Source organism: Eucalyptus grandis, chromosome 4, assembly GCF_016545825.1.
Source record: "Eucalyptus grandis isolate ANBG69807.140 chromosome 4, ASM1654582v1, whole genome shotgun sequence".
Classification (NCBI taxonomy): Eukaryota; Viridiplantae; Streptophyta; class Magnoliopsida; order Myrtales; family Myrtaceae; genus Eucalyptus; species Eucalyptus grandis.
The window spans coordinates 34,283,417-34,307,286 of NC_052615.1; the positions used below are offsets into that span (position 1 = coordinate 34,283,417).

Sequence of the window (23,870 nt, forward strand, 5' to 3'; positions counted from 1 at the left end):
TTTTAGCGGCCCGACATATAAAATGATGAGTTAAGGCATTTCGACTATGAAGAACTAGCAAATTTGCCACACCAAAAAAAAAAAAAAAAAAACAAACAAACAAACAAAATCCTGAGTTATAAATGGCAGTTGATGATATTTATGTTAATAAAGACTCCTTGACATACCTGAAACCATACGTAAAAGTGCCCTCACGGGACTTTCTATACTTCACAAACCTGTCTCTGCATAGACAAGAACCCTTCCTGTGATACATGGGAGGCGAAGCAAACCAATCACGACTCGACACAACTATCTCCCCTATCAGTATTGGGTATATGATGAGATCGGCCCATATTAATACCGGCGCAAAACACATTGGTAAGTAAGCAAACTGGGTAGTTCAGGAAGCTCTCAGCTTCCCGCAATCGTAACTCGCCATCTTCAGCGGCAGCCCAGCCAAGAAGCTGGCCAGTACTCTGTCCCTCAAGAAGTTCAAGACCCTGCCATTGCTCTGTTGGATGTAGCCCAACATGTAAGCCGTGCTTATGAGCTCAAATGCTCTCCATCTTCTCTCTTTGGCATAACTCTTCAAGCCCATCTCAATCCTCTTGTACTCTTTTTCACTGCTCATGCCTTGCTTGTCCCTCAAGGCTTCCCCCAGGCATCTCGCTAGGACGATGCCATCTTCCAGAGCTGCGCAGCCTCCCTGGCCAATGTCCGGCGTCATGGGGTGGAATGCATCTCCGGCTACACAGACATTAGTTTTGCTTATGTTTCCCAGCAGAATCTCCCATGGGGGTCGAAATCTCAGCGGCGACAGGATAAAGTCATCCAGTTCTGTTTTCTCGATAGCAGCTCTCATGTTGTCTGGTATTTTTCCAAGCTTGCCCAGCACAAATTGCTTCATCTTGGCCGGACTCTCTTCCATCTCTTCATCTGCATTAAGGAAAGTAACATCGTTTGCTTGCAAATAACATGAATAGCAGAGTAAAATAAATTAGTAGTTGCCAGAAGCCAACGTAAATCGAATGAAGTACAGAAACTTACTCTTGCTGGAAGAAGAAAAAGTGAAGAACCAAATAATAGACTTGTCATCGCAAGGGATGACACCAGATCTAATTCCTTCACCAAAGCAACGAAATGACTTAGGCTCGAAACTGTGACCATGCTCGTAATGCACAGAGCCCCTGATGCAAGACCGGCCAACAAAAGCAGGCTTCTTGAAGCCTAGCCATTTTGCCACTTCTGAGTGCACTCCATCACACCCAATTAACACCTAGCATTTTCACATAGAGCATAAGCATAAAGATAAGTTAAACCATAGCGATCTTGTTCAGACAAGCAAGCAAATTTTGCATAGAGGAAGGGGCTTCTCTCAAGCATAAATATTTGTCATTCTTGGCAGATTTTCCTGATTAATGGTTATTATGATGCAATACCTTTGCCTTGAGAATTGACCCATCAGAAAGATGGACCAGCTTAAGGTAGCATGATTCCTCAATCGACACAACCTTGGATGAATACCTTATAGTGCCGCTAGGAAGTTCATTTGCAAGAGTTTCCAACAAGGCTCTCCTCCGCAAGCAACGAATTTCGTGGCCTCGTCTGCAATAGACGTACCAAGTTGAAAAGACATGCCATCCATCATAACGCACACCATCGACAAAGGACATTGAGAATCCGTTGAAATTTGAGCAAGAAATGTGAGGAATTGATATGGTTTATTTGAATGGCTACTTTCAAAAGCAATTTTAAGTCACATAAATTGTCATGAATTTGAACAACTTAACTGTGTCCCTGTGACGTCAAATTGTCTCTCAGCTGTAGGAAGTCCAGTACTTGTGGAAGCAGTCTGCAACCTGAACCAGAACCTCTCAATTCAAATCGGGCACAGAGTGACAAGAAGAAGAACTAGCTGTTGAATTAATCATGGCAAATATCTTTTTCAGCTAGAGTTTATGGATGTATGTTGCATATTAGATGTCATGTAAAGGTGCTCACTCAGTTCTAGCGTGGGTATCCAGCAATATTAGGATGTGTCTAATCCCACTCCTATTTCATTCCTTCTTTAAAGCCCGAACAGTTGTCAAACTCTCTGGAGAAAACATCACCATCCACAGACACTCACACTTCTGGTTACCCGAGGCTTAGAAATCATTCTTGTTGATAACAAGCTCAAATTCTAATGGAAAATCAGTATAAGCCATTTCATGATCGTGTGAGAATGCTTCTCCATGATCATTCCAAATTTGAATGGCTTGTCCACCCTATACCCTTGATGCAGGCTCAGCCGTGTGAAAAACAACAGGTGGTCAGGTAAACCCCGTAGGCCAATCCAATCACTAGAAAGCTCATGTCTTTATTTGTGGGTTCCATGCTATGTCGTAATACACATTCAAATTGCAATCGGAATTATCAAATCACATTAATCCTAAGAATAAGAAATATATTCATCTTAGCCACAGCAAGAGGAAAATTTCATCAGTCACCCAAGAAGTCGGTGGTGCTGTTGGCGGAGCGGTTCGCCGATGCCGACTGCGTCCAAGGCCCGCCAAGCATTTGTCCATGTTGTGAGGGCGAACCCCGTGGCTCTCAACCCATGAGACGACTCCAAAACCAAGCTTCTAATGCCAAGCCTGCAACCCACTACAGAGTATCAGCACTCACTCGCATATCAGAGACATTACCAAGAAACATAAAGAGGGTAAGAATGAAACGGAGCAGAATAAGAAGTTTTAGAGAGCAACTCTCTCAAGTTCCAACTGCTCCAATTCCAGTACAATTACCTGTGTAGTCCCAAAGCTGTAGTGAGACCTGCTATGCCAGCACCAACAATCACTATGTCTTCAACTGCTTCCATGAATCAACGCCTCTCTCTCTCTCTCTCTCGGGCGAGGTCTCCGAAGATGAAATGGATAAAAGAGGCAAAGACGACGAAGACAAACTGTAGGAAGATGATGACGGCATGCAACGTCAGATAGCACGACGGAGATAAACTGTAGAATGATGAGGACGGCATGCAGCGACAGATAGGACACCAATGACGGAAGCGCAAACGTATATTGGCCTGGCAAATAGTAACCAGCAACTGTTAAGATATTTATGGTGTGTTCGTAGCTCCTTTCTTCGTTTGGCCACCCACTACGGCTATTGCCTCGTTCTTTCTAGTTTGATTTATTAGGTGTTACCAAAACCAACTTTGCTTTTTCCCCCGTCGTAATCATTACAAAGGCTTGTGCTGGATTGAATTCACTACAATCGTCTGTCTGAATTAGTCATGTAGTTAACTCTTATAGTGTCTGTCACATCGCAATATTGTGGATCCCATTAGCATATTATCATTTCAAGTGTCTCATCGCACTTGTGCACACGTTCTTATTCTCAAGGAGAATAATCCATAAAATACTAAATTTATTATGTGGTTTGATTCAATGTTAAATTTTTTAATTTGATCAATTTAATCTTAAATATTTTGACGATTTTTCAATGTAGTTTTTCTGCCAATTTTGATATGAAACTGTTAACTAGCAATTCAAGCATCGTTGATCATTCCAGTTGTCCTATGTATCACAACCAGAACGATTGGTGTTAACGTAGATGATTTTTGCAACTTCTTCAAAATTTGTTGAGTGTTTTCTTTTTTCTTTTTTTTTTATTCTCTATTTCTTTTCTTTTTTCGTCTCCCTCCGCCGATCACCAAGGCCTCGATGATGGTTGGCGGGCCGCAAGCAAGGGCATCGTGGCCATTGTTGGCCATCGCCAAGGCCTCAACAAAGGTAAATAGGAAATAAAATTGGAAAGAAAAAGAAAACAAAAAAAATTAAAAAAAAAATCTTAAAAAAAATCTTAAAAACTTACATGTATCATCCACATTAACATCTATTATACCATATAAGACAATCAATGTTGACTAACTGCAACATCGGCAATATCCAACTAAAATTAATTGGAATAACTACTTTAGGAAATTATCAAAATGTTTAGGACTATAATAACTAAATTGAAAAATTTATGATTGATTTGGCGACTATACAATAGGTTGAAGTTTTGGACAATTTTTCCCTTATTTTAATGTGGTTGTAAATTTATTTAAAATACATATAAGTTAAAAAAAACATTTCAATAGTTGAAACCTCGGTTTTCATACGTATCAGAAACTACATTGATATGTATGATTTATTTAGTCTAGCATCATTGAACCAAGTAAGTTACCTTAATATGTATTATTTATGTTATGTTGCAAAGATTTTTTTGAAAGATATATAAGGAAGAGAGTTCATACATATATCTATTGCAAAATGTTTTTAGGCGACACATAATAACAAAACGAACAATGTTTCTTTGCGTTCTATACTAAAATATTTCACATCTTTTTTTATGTCAACATATAAGATTAAGTAATAAAAAATTATTCCACATATATAATAAATTAGTAATGACATCATTATATATTACATGAATCAATTTTAAAATATGTTTAAGTAACATTAATGTTAGATAAATGGAGTAATTAAGTTTATCTTATTAATATAAGAGTAATTGCCTCAATGTGATTGGAACTGAAGTGAAAGGGAATGGTTTGTCCATTTCCGTAATATTTTCCTTTGTCGTTCCGTGATTTTGACGTTTTCTTGGAGTGGTGTCAAGTTCCAATCCGTCATCTTTTTGTCGGACTAGAACTTTATATGTTTAGATATCAACTTTTGTTATTTTGTGGTCTTATTTTGGCCTTTTCAAATACTTATGTCAAATTTTTATTGGGGACAAATGTTTGGTCTTAGCATCCAACTACACATTTAAATATAAGTTTTTAAATGGGCTCAAACCCCTTTGAAATGGTGAAAAACATTTCCATTTTTCGAACTCTAAAGCAAATGCTGTCTAAGATAATGAATGACAGTTGATCACATTGCACCAAACTTCCCATCCGGGGAAAAAGGTTCTCTAGTTGCAAATTTGGAATTTTGAATGGTTGATTTGATGTGTTGACTTTATAGCGGCCCGGTAGATAAAATAATGTGTGAAGTCTTTTTTTTTTTTTTTTTTTTTTTTTGTGACTGAAGAACCGCCAGAGAAGTCTTTTCGTCAATGAAGCATTAACAAATTTGCTAAAAATACAAAACCATGAGCTATGTGTCATGGTCCGTGAATCTTTCCGTACTCGTGACACTTGTGAGTAGCACTTGGGATTATCTAGTGAGGAGTGTGAGGCAGAAGGGTAGAACACAACTGGTCTGTGAAAGTGACGTCAGGACGGTTGGTGTTAGAAGTTCTAGGATAGAAGGATTATATCTGGAACTCTGAAGACGGGGTAGGCCTCCCATGCACAAACTGGTCGGGAGCTGATGCCGCTCTCCTGACAATGCCATGGTAGGCCAAAACTAGTTGTTGTGCCTAAAGAGATATGCTGTCTCACTCGATGGAATAGATGCCTGAGCGAAGCTGGGCATGGTAGAATCTTGCACGAAGAAGCATTCACCGTATTGTTCGTGGAACAAGCTATAGAAGAAAGGCTAGCCTAGCGAATTTCGCTCGTCAAGCGCCCGCGGGTTGTTCCGAGGCCAAGGAATCTCTCGGCCCGTGACAATTGGTATTAGAGTAAGAATCCCTCCAGTAAGTGAGCGAGTCGGAGAATCAGACTCCTCGCTCCAATGCGGGTCAAGTAGATAAGTCCGAGTGGGACTAGTCCTAGTGGGCGAAGAGGAATCTGCCGGGGCCAAAAGATGCCCAAACGTAGCGGGGCTCTCAGCTCCTAGGATGACATTGGGTACTGGGACGAGTTGGCTTGTTGCCGAGTGGATAGCTAGTCTAAGAAGAACCGAATCCTCACTGAATGGGGATAACGTTCCTGGATTGATGGGTGAATACAAAGAAGAGGTCTACTGCCGTGTTTTCAACAAGAAAAGAACATCTATTGGGTTGCTGGGGTCAAGATGCTGGTTAGGCTGAAATGGTGCTGCCAAAAGATGTGGTTAGCGAAAAATGCCACACTTGCTAGAAAGCGCAGGTGACCGAGAAAGGCCGAGTGGCTGAGATCAAAAGAGGCTATCAATGGAGCAAAACCGGTTTTGTTGGGCGAGTGTGACCATTCGATGTGAAATCCCAAAAGTGGCACATCAATGGTTAAGGGATGCAAGGAAGCGATAGAGCAGATTGCAACGAGGGTGTTGCGAATTGAGTGGGGGAGAATGTCATGGTCTGTGAATCCTCCCGTACTCGTGACACTTGTGAGTGGTACTTGGGATTATCTGGTGATGAGTGTGAGGCAAAAGGGTAGAACACAATTGGTCCGTAAGAGTGGCATCAGAACGATTGGTGCTAGGAGTTCTAGGATAGAAGGATTATATCATTTAGGAGCTTTGAAGACGGATAGGCCTCCTGTGCACAAACTGGTCGGGAGCTGATGCCATTTTCCTAACGAGGCCATGGCAGGCCGAAATCAGTTGTTGTGCCTAAAGAGATCTGCTGTCTCACTCGATGAACTAGACGCCCAAGCGAAGCTGGGCGTGGTAGAATCTCGCACAAAGAAGCATTCACTGTATTGTTCGTGGAACAAGCTATAGAAGAAACCTGGCTTGGCGAATTCGCTTGCCAGGCGGCCGCGGGTCGTTCCGAGGTCAAGGAATCTCTCGGCCTGTGACATATGAATGGTAGTTGATGATATAGATGTGAATTAGACTCCTTGATTTTCCTAAAACCGTACATGAAAGTTCCTTCATGGGACTTTATGTACTTCACTTCACAAAGCTGTCTCTGCATAGACAAGAACCCTTTCTCTGGTATTTGAGAGACGAAGCAAACCAATCACGACTTGACATAATTTTCTCCCTTATTATTATTGTGTATATGATGAGATCGGCCCGTGTATATGCCCGCGCAAAACACATTGATAAGTAAACAAACAGGGTACTATATGATGAGATCGGCCCGTGTATATGCCCGCGCAAAACACATTGATAAGTAAACAAACAGGGTAGTTCAGGAAGCTCTCAGCTTCCCGCAATCGTAACTCGCCATCTTCAGCCTCAGCCTGGCCAAGAAGCTGGCCAATACTCTCTCCCTCAAGAAGTTCAATACCTTGCCATTGCTCTGTTGGATGTATCCCACCATGTAAGCGGTGCTTATGAGCTCAAATGCTCTCCATCTTCTCTCTTTGGCGTAACTCTTCAAGCCCATCTCAATCCTCTTGTACTCTTCTTCACTGCTCATGCCTTGCTTGTCCCTCAAGGCTTCCCCCAGGCATCTCGCTAGGACAATGCCATCTTCCAGAGCCGCACAGCCTCCCTGGCCAATGTCTGGTGTCATGGGGTGGAATGCATCTCCGGCTACACAGACATTATTTTTGCTTATGTTTCCCAGCAGAATCTCCCATGGGGGTCGAAATCTCAACGGTGACAGGATAAAGTCATCCGGTTCTGTTTTCTCGATAGCAGCTCTCATGTTGTCCGGTATTTTTCCAAGCTTGCCCAACACAAATTGCTTCATCTTGGCCGGACTCTCTTCCATCTCTTCATCTGCGTTATGGAAAGTGACTTTGTTTGCTTGTAGCTAATATGAAAAGCAGAGTAAAAGAATCTAACAGTTACCAAAAGCCAACTCATATCGAAGGAAGTACAGATACTCACTCTGGCTGGAAGAAGAAAAAGTGAAGAACCAATAAATAGACTTGTCATTGCAAGGGATGACACCAGATCTAACTCCTTCACCAAAGTACCGAAAGGGTTTAGGCTCGAAATTGTGACCCTGCTCATAATACACGCAGCCCCTGATGGCAGATCGGCCAGCAAAAGAAGGCTTCTTGAAGCCTAGCCATTTTGCCACTGCTGAGTGCACTCCATCACACCCAATTAACACCTAGCATTTTCATATAGAGCATAAGCATAAAGAAAAGTTAAACCGTAGCCATCTTGTTCAGACCATGCAAATTTTGCATAGAAAAAGGGGCTTCTCTCGAGCAAAACTATCTCTGTCACTCTTGGCAGATTTTCCTAATTAATGGTTATTGGCGATGCAATACCTTTGCCTTGAGAATTGACCCATCAGAAAGATGGACCAGCTTAAGGTAGCCTGATTCCTCGATCGACACAACCCTGGATGAATACCTTATAGTGCTGCTAGGAAGTTCATTCGCAAGAGTTTCCAACAAGGTTCTCCTCTGCACGCAACGGATTTCATGGCCTCGTCTGCGATAGATGCACAAAATTGAAAAGACATGCCATCCATAACACACCATTAACAAAGGAAATTAAGAATCTGTTGAAATTTGCGCAAGAAATGTGAGGAATTGATCTGTTTTATTTGAATGGCTAATTTCAAAAGCAATTTTAAGTCACATAAATTGTCATGAATTTGAGCAACTTAACTGTGTCCCCGGGGCATCAAATTGTCTCTCTACTGTAGAAAGTCCAGATTCTGTGGAAGCAGTCTGCGTCCTGAACCAGAACCTCTCAAATATCAATTCAAATTGGGCACAGAGCAACGAGAAAAGGAACTAGCTGTTGAATTAATATCATGTCAAACATCTTTTTCATCTAGAGTTGATGGATATATGTTGCATATCAGAATCCAGATGGCATGTAAAGGTGCTCACTCAATTCTAGCGTGGGTACTCAGCAATATCAGGATGTCTTTAATCCCTCTCCTATTGCGTTCCCTGTTAAAGCTGGAACAAATGTCTAACTCTCGAGAGGAAATATCACCATCCACAGACACTCACACTTCTGGGAGCATGAGGCTTGGAAATCATTCTCATTGATAACAAGCTCAAATTCTAACGGGAAGTCAACATAAGCCATTTCATGATCGTGTAAGAATGCTTCTCAATGGTCATTGCAAATTAGAATGGCTTGTCTGCCCTATGCCCTCGATGCGGGCTCAGCTGAGTGAAAAACAATAGGTGGTCAGGTAAGACGGTAGGCTGATCCAATCACTAAAAAGCTCATGTCTCTATTTGTGGGTTCAATGCTATGTCGCACTACACATTCAAATTAATTGGAATTATCAAATGAATTTATTCCTGAGAGTAAGAAATTTATTCATCTTAGCCACAGCAAGGAGGAGGATTTCTTCAGTCACCCAAAAAGTTGGCTGTACTGTCGCCGGAGCGGTTCTCCGATGCCGACTGCATCCAAGGCCCGCCAAGCATTTGTCCATGTCGTGAGGGAGAACCCCATGGTTCTCAACCCATCAGACGACTCCAGAACCAAGCTTCTAATGCCAAGCCTGCAACACACAACAGATTATTAGCACTCTCCTGAATATCAGAGACATACTAACAAACATAAAGAGGGTGAGAATGAGACAGCAGATCAAGAAGCTTTTAGAGAACGACTCTTTCAAGTTGTAGCTTCTCCAATTCCAGTACAATCACCTGTGAAGTCCTAAAGCCGTAGTGAGGCCTGCTATGCCAGCACCGACAATCACTATGTCTTCAACTGCTTCCATGAATTAACAGCTTGATTTCTCTCTCTCTCTCTCTCTCCTCTCCGGTGAAATCTGCTATAAAGAGAGATAAAAGAGGCAAAGACGACGAAGACAAACTTTAGAAAGATGATGACGGCATGCAACGACAGATAGGACACTAATGACGGAAGCGAATACGTAAATTGGTCTGGTCAACACTAAACAGTAACCACTAACCAGCACTTGTTGAAAATATCTAGGATTGATATCATATGAGAACATATTCAGTGGTTCGTGAGTGCCACGTCATCATCTGACGTGGCACTCACGAATTTATTGATACCCAATTAAAAATTGACACATTTCATTAAAAAAATTAAATTAAAAACCCCTTAATCCACCTAGATTTCCCTCTTCATCCTCTTCCGTTTGCACGCAGGAACCCAACCTCCGCCCCTCCAGGCTCCTTCTGCCATCGCCACCAGCGGAGTTGGAGTTGTCGGCACCGCATCAAACCAGTTTGGCTGTCTCCTCCGCCCATGCCTCAATTCCAAATCCAGCGAGATGACGGAGAGAGTGGACGCGAAGATTATCTCCAAATCTGGTTTGCTTCTCCAGATCTTGGCTCGTCCATGGCTGTCGGCGAAGAGCTCAACAACTTTGCCACAGACTGAGAAGCCATCCATGGCCGACCGCTCCTCTACATCTCTAGATCTGGTTTGCAGCAAACCAGATCTAGTTTACTGCTCAAAAGCTTCGAGCTCCGGTCTTGGCTCGTCCATGGTTGTCGGCAACGAGCTCAACAGCTTTGCCGCAGACCGAGAAGTCGTCCATGGCCAACTGCTCCTCTGCATCTCCAGATCTGTTTTGCCGCAACGCTCCTCTACATCTCCAGATCTGATTTGCTGCTCAACAGCTTTGAGCTCGAGTCTTGGCTCGTCCATGGCTGCCGGCGACGAGCTCAACAGCTTTGCCGCAAATCGTGGCGGCCACGGTGGGGTAGTGGTTTAGGGACGGTGGCGGCAGCGGCGACTTGGGTGGTGGAGATGGCGGAGCTCAGGCGAAGCGGAGGTCGAAGATGGAGGAGAAAAGAGAAAAAAAAATTAACCTTTTAGATTTTCATGTCAACATCCACGTGTCAATTTTTAATTGGGTATCAGTAAATTCGTGAGTGCCACGTCAGCTAATGACGTGGCACTAACGAACCACAGAATATTTTTTTGATATGATGAATAATTATAAACTGATATACGTGTCACAAATTTACTTTAAATTAATTTTTTGATCATAAAAATCCCCAAATTGATATACCTGTAATAAATTTGTTCAAACTAACCATAAAAAAAAAAAATCCAAAAATGATATGTTTGTGATAAATTTATTCCAAACAAATTTATTCAATCACAAAAACCCTAAACTTATGCATTTGTGACAAATATATCATTCGTTGGATTAATACGACAAAAAATTAACTGTAATAAATGGAGAGTAAAATCCCAAACCAGTATACCAGTTAACTGTTACGTGTCATTTAACTTAATAATTTGACGATAAAATTTAATAGAAACTAACATAGATAAATTTATCATAAATACACAAGTTTAAGGGAACGAACAACTTGCTCCTGTGTCGATGAGAGCAATAACAATGTGATAGGTTTAGCAAACTTTGATGTGAGGATTTTTACGGGGAAATGGGGACAATATATGTCAAGATTCGGTTCTGGGATGATGGTGATATATGGAAAATATCTTCGGACTCCGAGCCCCACTCTCCTCACCTAAGTTTGGTAAGAAGGAATGGCACAAAGTGTTTGTTTAGATGGTTCTTCATCGGCGAGAATAAGGATTCAATATCATCATTTTCAAGAGAAATACCTATTTCATTCTCAATGTGATGGATTAGATGATTCTGACATTTTCTCGCTTGAGGACAATTTTTGGCAAAATGTCATTTCTGATTGCAAATGTAGCAACGGTTTGATTTTTTGTGGCTTGTGCGATCCTTTCTTTTGCGTAGGTATCGCCATTTCTTCTTTTTCCAGAAATGCTTGGAGCCATGTTTGGATTTGTTTATCCAAACTTCTTGTAGTGTTTCTTCTTCCGGAATACTTGCCACATGTACCATCACGCCTTTTCTTGGAGCATTTAATTTTCAACTCCTAACGGAGCAAGCGATTCAAGGCGTTTGTCATCCGTGATGATGTATGTACGGACCATCTGGCGTTTTAAGCATAATTCTTTTAGGCATAGATGGATTTCTTGCTGTATTTCTCCCAATGGAATATCTTGTACTCGCCTTTGTTTTCCAAAGAACGATCTTTCAACCATCTGGGATAGTTCTTTCGGGATGGAAGTAAGGAAAACATGCTTCAGATTTGGTTTGCTCCAACTTGATAAAATGTTTGAAGCATTATCCGGTAATGCTTATCAAGATGTTTCCTCTGAGAGCAGCATCGTCTTTCGAAAAACTCTCTTCTTTTTTTCTTTTTCTTTTTTTTTGGTGACCCAGGTGCGCCGCTTCACGGCGGAGAGTAAACCCTGGGATGGGTAGGGCCCCCACCGCTGGCCCATCCACAGGTAAGACGCGCGTTGAGCATTGAAGCACTGCGTCCACGAAGTCTCGAACTCTTCCCCTTGGCGTGGAGGGTACCAAGCCTTAACCGCGCGGCCACCACGGGCGGTGGTAAAAAAAAACTCTCTTCTTTTTATCTCTATAAGATCACCGGGTTTTCCCACAAAGACATGATATAAGAGAGTGATGGCATGGCTGAAATTAGGTGACATCAGAAAATGGATCTGGTCTTGTTCTGAAAGTGATTGCCACCAGAGTTTCAAGCTTCCTGTGAATCTTGTAACAAAGTTGTACAAGACATCATTCATATCATGGTTGGTGATAGACTGGGTATTCAGCCAAGTATGAAATTCTTCAAGCCTTATCGACCATTTGTGATAAGGAATATCATCAATGGTAAAGAATTGTTTTGATGCTATAGATACATGCTGAGTAGGATTGCTTGTCTGACCCATTTCTAGGTCAGAATAATTTGATTCCATATCATCATCTAGGGGGTCAGCCATGAATATTGATGAAGTTACTGGTGCAATGGGAAGAGTATCAACTGTAGGAATTGAGAAGGATGAAGAGGAGGAGAGGGATACTGAAGATTCTGCTTCAGTATCATGAGAAGTTTGTTCTACTGGGAGCAGAGTCTGTTTTTCTAGATTGGGAGGATCAGGTTGTTCAGGTTGTTGGATAACAGAGTCAGGTTCCTAGGTGCCTAAATCCTTTAAAAAAGATTCTAATGGATTTGATAGCATCATCTGATCTGGCCTTTCTCTTATAACAATGGAACTTGATCCTGTAGGTGGTGTTTTTTCTTTCCCCTTTTCTTTCTGTAGGGCTTTGAGGCAATTTCGTATGTCTGCCATATCCGGCTCTCTTCTGTAAGGATCTGTTGGAATAGTGGCAAAAATGGATGTTTGTGGCGGTGGGGGTAAATACCCGGTTTTAACAGGAGGTGCCGATGGGTCAAACGGTCTGAACCTTCCTTCTTCAAGAAGCTGAATTTGTTTTTTGAGCTTCTCTATTTCTGGCTTCGGATTTTCAAAATAATGGTACCCAAGATGTTGTCCTGATTCCAAGGCGTGAAGCCTTTTCTGGAATTCAGAAAGTATCTTTTTGGTACTTTCATCATACCTTCGGAGATCTTGTTGCACATTTCCAATTTTGGAGTCAATTGCCTTGAAGGCATTGTTTTGTGCCAACAGAGTCTCTGATTGCCAATTTAGAACAGCTTCAGCAGCAGAGGTTTTTTTCTGTCTCCCATGTTCATCCACATCAGTGGGAGTAGGGACTTTAGGAACATGGCGGTATCTACCATGGGGATCAATAAACTCTTCGCAAGCGGAATGAGAGTTTAGAACTTTCCTTGACAAGAGGAGGAAAATCGGTATCCCGAAACATAGCGATAGAAGAAGTGGGTTGTGCTTCTTCCGGAACTTCGAGGGGGTAAGAGTGCTTCTTAGCCCACTTAAGGATTGGCTTATAAAATGGAGAGAGGACTTGCTTTTTCTAGGGAGGAGATGGTGGTGGTGTTTTTGGTGGATCCGTAAGGCTTGGAATGTAGTCTTCGGACTCGTGGTGGAGGTGGTGCATAAGAAACCATGAATTGGTATTTATCACATTCACCAAGAGTATCAACGGAGGAATCTCCGTCCAAGTACCTTTGGAACATCTTATCCTTTAGCCTTTTCCGTCGAGGTGGAGATTTTGCAAAAAGGTCTACCTCGTCAGAGAATCTATGCGGAGGAACATTGGCGAAAGGATCCCAAAACAATGACCATAATTGTCTTTATAGTAATGAACAGGATGTCCATCACCATCGAAGTGTCGAACATGTTTTTTTGGATCTGGCTTGGAAATGGATTGAGGAACACATGGTTCAATCATGAAGAGGGTTTGGAAGATAGAAGGACTTTCTTCCTTTTCCTTGCCAAATTTGATGGAAACAGTTCCATCTTTTTTCCTTACGAACTCTGAGTCCGTAGACTGGAAAGGCTTGTTGTGCTGATGTAGCTTTTCGTAGTTGGTAATCCAGGTCTCTGGAAGGAGCTTAGCCAACGTATCCTTTGGAATCTGTCTAGGAACATGGATACAGGATGCCTGGTTATTCTGCATGGAGATGAACAAGGCATCTTCATTACCGTTGTTGAAGTTGAGGTCAAGTGCATGGTTCTGCACTCGATAAACCATCTAGTAATGTAGTGTTGCAGCTACAGAGTCAGCAGTTTGAGGAGCTCCAGTAAATTGAACTTGGACTTTCATAAAAGAAAGTAACTGGGGATTTGAAAGGGCGATGTTGAAGTTGGGGTACAGAGTGACAAAAATTGTTTCTACATTCAAAGTAGTTTGAATAGTACCAATGCAAGCATGCTGGTATTGTAAAAACCTGGTGTCTAACAACGCTATTCTTGCCACAACTGGCAAACCTTTACGACCGTGGAACGTGAGAGCAAGATGAACAGCTCCATAATGGACATGAGTGTATCCTGTTGAGCCCATTGTCTCGGGAAATTCTGGAGGGATCTGGAGAGTAACAAAGTATTCTTTTTCAGTAGCAGGAATGGGATGCTGATCGAATTTGGAGGACTGGACGTACTCCTTTACTTGCTTTGGGGTTTGGTGAATAAGCTGGCGGATGAAGCGGATGGGTGAAAATGATGAGGTTGGTTTGGCGAAAGCAGAATAAGGGTTCATGAGGGGGAGTTGGGTTTCAGAAATCTTTGTTTCATCGCTAAGAGAGACTTCATAGAGATAATCTATCTTAGAAGCATTGGAAACTCGAAATTCTGGAGGTGTTGAAGATGAAGATGAAGGTGCAAGAGAAACTGGTGCTTCGAAGATTTCTGGTTCTGTAGACATGATGAGAAGAGATCTTCTCAGCTCTGGATTCACCTATCAAGCGCATGGAATGGATAACATCAAAAACGAAACCATGGCTCTGATACCATGAATGGACCTAGACTTAGAACCAGGGAAGGAGAGTAAATTTCCTGCAGGTATGCATCCCACAGTGGGCGAACAACCCGTTCAAGCCCTTCAAGGACAGCCTTTTAGCAGAAAACCACTCGCCATTTAGTTCAGAGCCTAGAGACACTCAGAGATTTTGAGATAAATTTATCGCACGTGTATCAATTTGGGATTTTTCAGGGCATTAATCCAAATATTTATGGTGAGTTAGTAGTTCTTGTTCTTACTTTATCCACCTCGGCTATTGACTTGTTCTTTCTAGTCTAATGTATTAGTTGATACCAAAACCAACTGTGCTTTTTTCCCATTGCCTTTGTGGCTCGAGGCATTTTTTATTTAAACAATTTTTCCCCTATCGGGCCTAAGCAATCATTCCCCTTATGAGATCCTATTTGGTTCGGCCTCATATAAGAGTCACTTGATACTTTTTGGGTGGACATGTTATCCTCACATGGGCCCATTAATCATTACTAAGGCTTGTCCTTTATTGAATTTAATACACTCGTCTATCTAACCTAGTAATGTAGCTGATTCCTATTTAGTCTGTTGCATTGCATTATCGAAGATCCCATTAGCACATTATCGTTTTAAATGTTAGTTCAATAATAGTGTTCATACTCGTGTGTGCTAGCACACGAATCTTATTTTCAAGGAGAATTATCCATAAAACGTTAAATCTATTGTTTGGTTCAATTCAATCTTTAACTTTTTAATTTGATCAACATTTTTCACCGTAGTTTTTCCTGCCAATTTTGATTTTAAGTTATTGATGGTTCAATTAGCGTCGATTATCCAAGTTGTTCTACATGGCATAGCTAGGATGGCCGGCGTGATCTAGACAATTTTTGCAATTTCTTTTAAATTTTCGAAGTATTTTCTTTTTTATCCTCTTCCTTTTTTCTCTCTTTTCTTTTTCTATTTTCCTCTGTTGATTGCTAAGGCCTCAGCAATGGCTGGCAGTAGGAGTGTTAGAACCAAACCAAAACAGAAATTGAACCAAAATTTCTTGCATTTTCAGTTCGGTTCGATTTTTGGTTTGGATAACCGAAAAATAACGCCCTCTTCTTCGATTTAGATTTTTTTGGTTCATTTCGGTTAACCGAACTGAAATTTACACATTCTCTCTCCTTACTCACACCTCTCAAAATCGCCATCAAGAAACCCTAATGTTCATCTTTCTTCTCCATTCCATTACTGCGCCTTGTTACAGTAAAATCGTCTCAGTTACTAGTTGCCTTGCAAGACTTCGCCGGAAAGCTTGGCAACAAGACCGGCTCAACTAGACAGGGGTTGATCTGTCGTGGTGGTGGTCGCCGGAGCTGTTGCTGTCGGGTTAAAGCACAAGAGCAAGCTGAGAGAGGGGAACAAACTGAGATAGAGACTACAAGGAGGGGGGATACTTTCACAAAAAAAAAAAAAAAGAAGTCTGCCTGCACATACAGAGAAAGACAAAATGAAGAGAGAATAACGTTAGAGTGGAGAGAACACAAAAAAGAGGAAAACGCCAAAGAAGAGCAGTAAAATGTCATTTCTTGGGACTAGTGTTTCACCAACGCTGTTTCAGTTTCTTAGAAACGTTTCCGGAACACTTCTGTACGGAAAGTGTTCCCGAGAACAAAAAGAACGAAACGCGTTTGGTTGCGTTTATGTTCTTTTTTTTTGTTTTTTCGTTTCGAACGAAATAAGAACAAAAAAGAAACAACAATTTGTTGTTTCTTACTCCGTAAACATTTCTTGAAGAAACATTTCTCTTCTCTCTCTTCTTCTTCTCTTCTTCTTTTCTTCTTTTTTTCTTCTTTTTTTCTTTCGCCGGTCGCCGGCCTTGGCCATGGCCGGCGACCGACCGTCGAGGCTCGGGCTCGCCCTGATCCGGCGAGGCCGAGCCTCGCCATGGCCGGGCGAGCTCGAGCTCGCCCGGATCCGGCGACGCTCGGCCTCGCCGGATCTGGCGAGGCTACCGGCCCCGTTGGCCGAGTCGCCGAGGCCGGTGACCGGCCGAAAAAAAAATAAAAAATAAAAAATAAAATAAAAATGTTTAAAAAATTAAAAGAAACAAAAAAAGAATAAAATTTACCAAACGTGTTTCTATTCATTTTTTATTCCCGAGCAAACGTTACCAAACGCGTTCTTTTGTTCAAAAATTGTTCCCCGGAACAAAAACACTTTTTTTTGTTTCGTTCCCGGAACAAAAAAAGAACAGAAACGTTACCATTCGCACCATAAATCTCCGGCCACCGATCCACTGCAACTAGCGACATCCAAGCTCGTCGTCATGTCATCCTTTAGTAGCACCCGCATTGATCCTCGACCCAGTGTTGTCCCTCTTTCTCTTTCTCGACTGTCTGGCTATCTCCTCTCAAGCGAGCAGAGTGTGTACCTTTTTAAAAAAAAAACAGGCCCCTTCAATGTCAGAACGTGAAGACCTCACAATTTACTTTGTGAAATGGGCCAAAAAAAAAAAAAAAAGGAGGAAAATCGAAAAACCGAACCGATTTCGGTTTGGATCATATTTAGTTTGGTTCAAACACTCACCCTAACAATTATGTTCGGATTTCTTGGAAATCCGAATTGTTGACACCCCTAATTGGTGGGCCATAGGCAAGGGCATCGTGTCCCTCGTTGGCCATCACTGAGGCCCTAGCAAAGGCAAATAGGAAATAAAAATGTAAAGAAAAGAAAAAGAAAAAAAAAGAAGGAAAAAGTTAAGAAAATTTTAAAAAAAAAAATTACAAATATCATTCATGTTAGTGCCAACTGTACCATATGGGCTAACGTTGATGATAGCAATATCCAACTAAAATTGGTTTGAATGACTACTTTAGAAAATTGTCCAAATCTTTAGAACTATATTAGCCAAATTAAAAAATTTATGACTGATTTGGCGATCATGCAATAGGTTGAAGACTTTTTGGACAACTTTTCCCTTATTTCAACATGGTTGTAAGTTAAGTATTTCAAAGATACATAAGGTTAAAAACATTTCAAAAGTTGAAACTTGTGATTTCTTATATATCAAAAACTTCATTGATATGTATGATTTATATAGTCTAGCATCACTGAACCAAGTAAATGATCTTAATATGTATTATCTATGTTAGGCGGCAAAGCTTTTTCTAAGAGATATGTGAGGAAGAGAATTCATACATATATGTATTGCAAAATGTTTTTAGGTGACACATAAGAACAAAAGGAACGATGTTTCTTTTCAATCTATACTAAAAAAGTTCAAATATTTTTTATTTTATTTTAATGTCAACATACAGAATTAAGTAATTGAAATTATTCCACATATATTAATAGTTAGTAATGACATCATTATATATTACATGAATCAATTTTAAAATAATTTTAAGTAGCATAATGTTAGATAAATGAAATAATTAAGTTTTTTTCTTTTGGAATGAAAGTAATTGCTTCAATGTGAGGCGAAGAGAAGTGGAAGGGAATGGTTTGTACATATACGAACTATTTTCTTTATCTTTCCCTTATTTTGGCGGAGTGGGGTCAAGTTCCAATCCGTCATCTTTTTATCGGACTAAAACTTCATATGTTTAGATGTTATCTTTTGTTACTTCGTGGTCTCATTCTTATTTTGGCCTTTTCAAATACTTATGTCAAGTTTTATTGGGGACAGATATATTATATTTTCATCCAACTACACATTTAAATACAAGTTTTTAAATGGGCTCGAACCCATTTGAAATGATGAAAAACATTTTCATTTTACAAACTCTAAAGCAAATGCTGTCTGAGATAATGAATGGCAGTTGATTCCATTGCGACAAACTTCCTGTCCGGCGAAAAGTTTCTCTAGTTGCAACGTTGGAATTTTGTAATGGTTGATTCGATGTGTTGACTTTATAGCGGCCCGGCATATAAAAGGATGAGTGAAGTCTTTTCGTCAATAAAGAACCAACAAATTTGCCAAAAATGCAAAATCATGAGTTATGAATGGTAGTTGACTTTATTTATGTGAATAAGACTCCTCCGTTACATTCCTGAAACCATACATAAAAGTTCCCTCATGGGACTTTCTGTACTTCACTTCACAAAGCTGTCTCTAGCTAGACAAGAACCCTTTCTCTGGTATTTGAGAGGCGAAGCAAACCTATCACAGCTTGACACAACTATCTCCCCTATTAGTATTGTGTGTAAGAGTTTTCCTAATGTGGACTAAATTAATTGATATTGTAATTTGCTGTTTTTACGGTTACCGTAAAACAGGGTTGGTCTAAAGAGAGATAGAATGTTTCTTAATTAGTCTAATATGGGCTGGCTAGTGTGGGCCGAGTTGAGCCTAGCCCGTAATGAGGGGGACTGGCTGGAAACTCTATAAATAGTGCTCAAGTCTCTCCTCTAACCCTAATTCTCACATGTATCCTCACCTAAGGGCGTTTACCTAACGCTAAACGTGAGGGGGGCCGCCTCATTGAGCCAGTGATACGGAGGGCAATAGAGGAGAATGACTTGATGCGTGGATCCCCTTGATATATGTGGGTAATCCTTTTCTGCTTCCGCTTTATGTTCAATGGATCCTAAAATAAGTGCGTTAATCTTTCTACTCAATTATGCATGTTCTTGTTCTGGTTATGGAGATCTTGGGGTTGCGCAATTTGCGTCCAACATGTAGTATCAGAGCCTCCATAACCTTAGAACTTGAACGCAATTGATTTTGCCCTAATTTGTATGGATTAGCCCTAATTAGTGCGGATCTTGCCCTAATTTGCGATTTTCGAGACTTTTCGTTCAATAAAAATTAAATTAAATTATATATTCGGACTGGGCTTGATGAGACGAAGAAAATCGTGGATGGCGCGTCGCCGGAGGAGGCCACACGGGCCCCCACGCGCGGCCACGCGCCTCCTGCACGTCGAACACGCGCCGCGCGTGTGCTCCACGCGCCGCGCACTCAGGCGGCGCGTGCAGGCGTGTGGAGGCTCCGTTCGGCGCGTGGCTGGTAGCGTTGGACTCGTATGGTGATTTCCTATCTCGTGGTATATTTATTTTATATTTTTGATGATTTTATGGATGTGAAAATACATACGGAACCCTAAATACGTGTATTTTTGCGTATTTTTCTTATATTTTCTGTGTTTTTGGAAATATAAGTGTTGGGTTATAGGTATATTATCACATAATCATTATAATGTGTGATTTATCAATAAAAATCAAATTTTATTGTGAACTGAGGCTGGTTTAATGAGATACAACCATTATGGAATAGTAATTGAGCTATGTATTGAGCTGATGAGAAACAGTAAATGTTATAAAACTTTTATTGCTCAAGCATACTCATTGACACGCTAGTAATCTTTGAACGATGGACGTTTTAAGAACTCGTTACCAAACTAATTGTACTGATTAACATATCTGATGTATGTGGGTAATGCATGCCAATTAAATTACTGCATATTGTACATGAACTCATCTGGTCACTTGTTAATGTCTATCAAGTTGAATATTTTTATGGTAAAGGAGTATAGCAATATTTACGCAGAGCAATAGTATCTACTGTTAAATTTTAGATATTTGGTTCTCTAGTTTGACTCAATTAATAGGCCACTGGTTGATTACAATGATAATTTGTTGCTTAAAATTGGCTAATAAATCAGATGTTGGCTTTGGAGTCATGTTTTGCCGTATGAAACTCATGAGCAATAGTTGATTAGTTATCAAGCTTGTTGATTTGGTGCACCCCGTATTACTATTGATGTTAATTTGTGAGAGATATTTTCGATCAGTATTCTTTTTATGTTGTTCTAGTAATATGTAATCAGAGTGCATAAGAGATGTTTTATTCTCTGTTATGAGAAGTTTCTTGTATTACTGTGATCAATGATCTCATTAGAATCTGTCTTTCAGGTTCGCTGTATATATATTTATATATATATATATATATATATGTATGATTAATTTTTATTAATGAATAAAGCAATGTAATTAGCATGATATGTGATTTTGGTGATATGTTGCCCCTATCACTAAAGTTAAAATCACATGTATATGGTATATGTGAAGAGTAAAGTTTATATCCCTAGTATGAGAGAATTTCAATGATTCAATTGAGTAGTGACCGCCAAAGTGGCACGCTTGATTGAGTTTGAGAAATTTTGGTCTCGTATGATGATTGGGATGTCTCCTGGTCTAATGCGTAATCATACTCCCAAATGAGGTGATTGTGTATTAGTTCATGGAGGGATACATGATAGTGTGGTAGAGGAGTGACTGATTCTAGTAATTCATATGCCCAAAGGTGATGAATTCACGAAGAATTTAAATATATTCTCATAATCGCTATCATGTGGAGAGTGTACAACTGCATGTCATGTATTCTGCCCAAATGTGATTATATGATTATGCATGTAACTCTCTGGATGTGTACTTGTATGTCAAGTTACACAGTGCTCACATGATACTAATTATATACATTGCTTGATTTTCAGTCACCTTTTCTGTAATTAATAACTTTATTATTATTGAGATTTTTACTACTTCAAATTTTAAGTTATGAACATATGATTTGCTGCTTGAGAAAAGAGCAATAGAATTTGTTTACTGTCCATGGGAACACTTGAAAAGAGGTTTGCCTGCGGACTGCACTGCTATAAAATTATGGAAGCCTTAATTGCTTGAAATTATGTCTTGTCTGATATTGAAATTAGGACACATCTGCAAAGATTGTGTTTAAATCCTAATAACATATACATCTCGTATATGATTAAAATGTTATTTTCAAAAGTTTTCTATTTAAGGAAAATAATCGAGATAAAAAATAAAACAATTACAATTAGTCTTAAAAGGTTGTCAGATTTAACAGTGGCCATGAGTATTTTAGCAAGTATGACAATGCGAAATAGCTTAAAGGGTCATTTGTCAAATACTTGGTAGATTCTGGGGTGGTAATTTAATTACTATACTTGAAAATTCTGACAAAAAGATTTGGCCGAAAGGCATAAATGCACCATATTGAATATGGTGATGAGTATGATTAGTAAGACTAATTTATCTGTTTTTTGTGGGCTGATATTATGAAAGCAACTTTTTCACATACAAAATGTGTCTCTTATCAAAGTTGTTTCATCAACTTCTTTTGAATTATACACTGGACATAAATTACTTGAATCATATTAAAGTTTAAGGTGTTATGCAGAAGTGAGATTATCTAATCCAATACTAGATGCGTTGGAATTTAGATTCACTCGGAATTATTTTGTATCTTACCTAGATTGTTCAAAAGGGTATTGATTTTAAGACCCTAAAGAAGATACAAGAATTATGGTATCACATACTGTAAAGTTTCTACAGTTTGACGAGGATAGCTGCTCTCAAACTATTAAGGATAATAGTACGATGGAAAATCACCGTGTCTTTGTCTTTGCCTAAATAGATAATTGTGATACAGACAATTGTGGAATCTCCTGTACCATAGACTAAACTTGATGATGTTTAAGGTATTATTCTTGATATAGTTTATGATGAAATTTTTTCAAACCTCTCAAGTATAGAATGAAGTGGTTATAGCTTTACTCAGGAGATTTGTTAGGGAAAGACGATCGGTTATTCCATTAGACTATATAGTCTATTCGTGAGAGCATGACCAAAATATCTACTACATGGTTGATTTATCGACATAAATAAATGTTGTTTCTTATCCTCAATTAAGTATATGATTAGATGCCATAAAAGGCGATATACAATCTATGAAACATGTTTGGAAATTTACTAACTTGTCTAAAGATCATAAGTTCATTAGTTGCAAATTGGCGTACAAAACTAAAAGGATTTCAAAGAAAAATTGTGAAATTTAAAGCCAAATTGATAACTAAAGTTTTCACTCTGAAAGAGGGGTGTATTGTTTATAGTGAAGAAATAATTATTTCTTTAAAAGATTCTTTCAGAGTGAATGTGGCATTAATAACTCTTTTTATTTGGAGTTATGTTATATAGATACAAAATCTATAAGTGCAACTGAATGATTTTGCAATAGATGTTTCAAGTGAACTTGTGTGTAGACTGAAAAATCTTATTTATAGTCTTAAGCAAGTTTCCAGACAATATTATTAAAGTTTCATAGTGTTGTTATTTTTTGTTCAATTAGGAACAAAGTAATTCAATATACTTGCAAGGTTAGTGGGAGGAAATTTATTTTATTTTTTCCCATACTCGATGTACATAATATTTTTGCTTACAAGTTGTTACCTTGAGACATCTTATATCCTTTGTACTGAGATTTGTAAGGATTGTTTTTTTCATATCATATTATATTAGATTTTCTCGGAGGACATTTGCTGATTGTATATTGGAAATATTCAATATACATTATTGCAAGCCAGGAATTGCTCCTGTTGTTAAGGGTGATTGACTGAATCTATCACATTGTCCTTATTTAGATATTGAGAAAATCTAATTAAATGGTGCACCTTGTGTCAGTGCACTTAAAAGTATAATGCATACTTGAATTTGCACTAGACTAAATGTTGTCTTTGTGATGGGACTTCTGGGCAGATATCGATCAAATCCAAGACGCGATCACTGGGTTGCTGCCAAGAAGATTTAAAGGTACTTAAAGAAGACGAGATTATATGCTAATTTATAGACATGTTCAATTCTTGCAGTTAGTAGGGTATTTAGATGTAAACTTTGCTGGTTGTTCTGATGACATGCAATCAATAACATAATACATATTTATGTTAGCAGTAAGTGCAATAAATAAAGTTTTATGTCATCTTCTACTATGTAAGCAATGTTAGTAACATTCTTTTAGACTGTTACTTGGGCTATTATGCTCTAGAATCTCATGACGGAGTTGATCGTTTTAACTTTATGGATAGACCCATACGGTTGTATTGAGATAACAAATTTGTAGTATTATTTATTTACTACAGAGGTCTCAATGGGTCTAAATATATGGTGGTCAAATATTTTTTACCATAAAGAAACGATACAGAAATGTG

At 39.5% G+C, this 23,870-nt stretch overlaps 2 protein-coding genes across 2 annotated transcripts; both read right to left on the reverse strand.

Annotated features, from left to right (window-relative positions):
* Window positions 1-111: 111 nt before the first annotated feature.
* On the reverse strand, window positions 112-2,905 carry LOC104418965 (monooxygenase 2). The gene is made up of 6 exons (XM_010030453.3): window positions 2,769-2,905; window positions 2,472-2,618; window positions 1,773-1,841; window positions 1,422-1,587; window positions 1,030-1,258; window positions 112-918 (listed from the first exon to the last, which is right to left on the reverse strand). Exons 1-6 carry the CDS (start codon window positions 2,840-2,842, stop codon window positions 383-385), a joined length of 1,221 nt encoding a protein of 406 aa, XP_010028755.2. The 5' UTR covers window positions 2,843-2,905; the 3' UTR covers window positions 112-382.
* A 3,866-nt stretch (window positions 2,906-6,771) lies between these two features.
* LOC104418964 (monooxygenase 2) lies at window positions 6,772-9,804 on the reverse strand. The gene is made up of 7 exons (XM_010030452.3): window positions 9,786-9,804; window positions 9,353-9,477; window positions 9,058-9,204; window positions 8,346-8,414; window positions 8,000-8,165; window positions 7,608-7,836; window positions 6,772-7,496 (listed from the first exon to the last, which is right to left on the reverse strand). The coding sequence occupies exons 2-7, from the start codon at window positions 9,424-9,426 to the stop codon at window positions 6,961-6,963; spliced, it is 1,221 nt and encodes a 406-aa protein (XP_010028754.2). The 5' UTR covers window positions 9,427-9,477; window positions 9,786-9,804; the 3' UTR covers window positions 6,772-6,960.
* Between the last annotated feature and the right edge of the window lie 14,066 nt (window positions 9,805-23,870).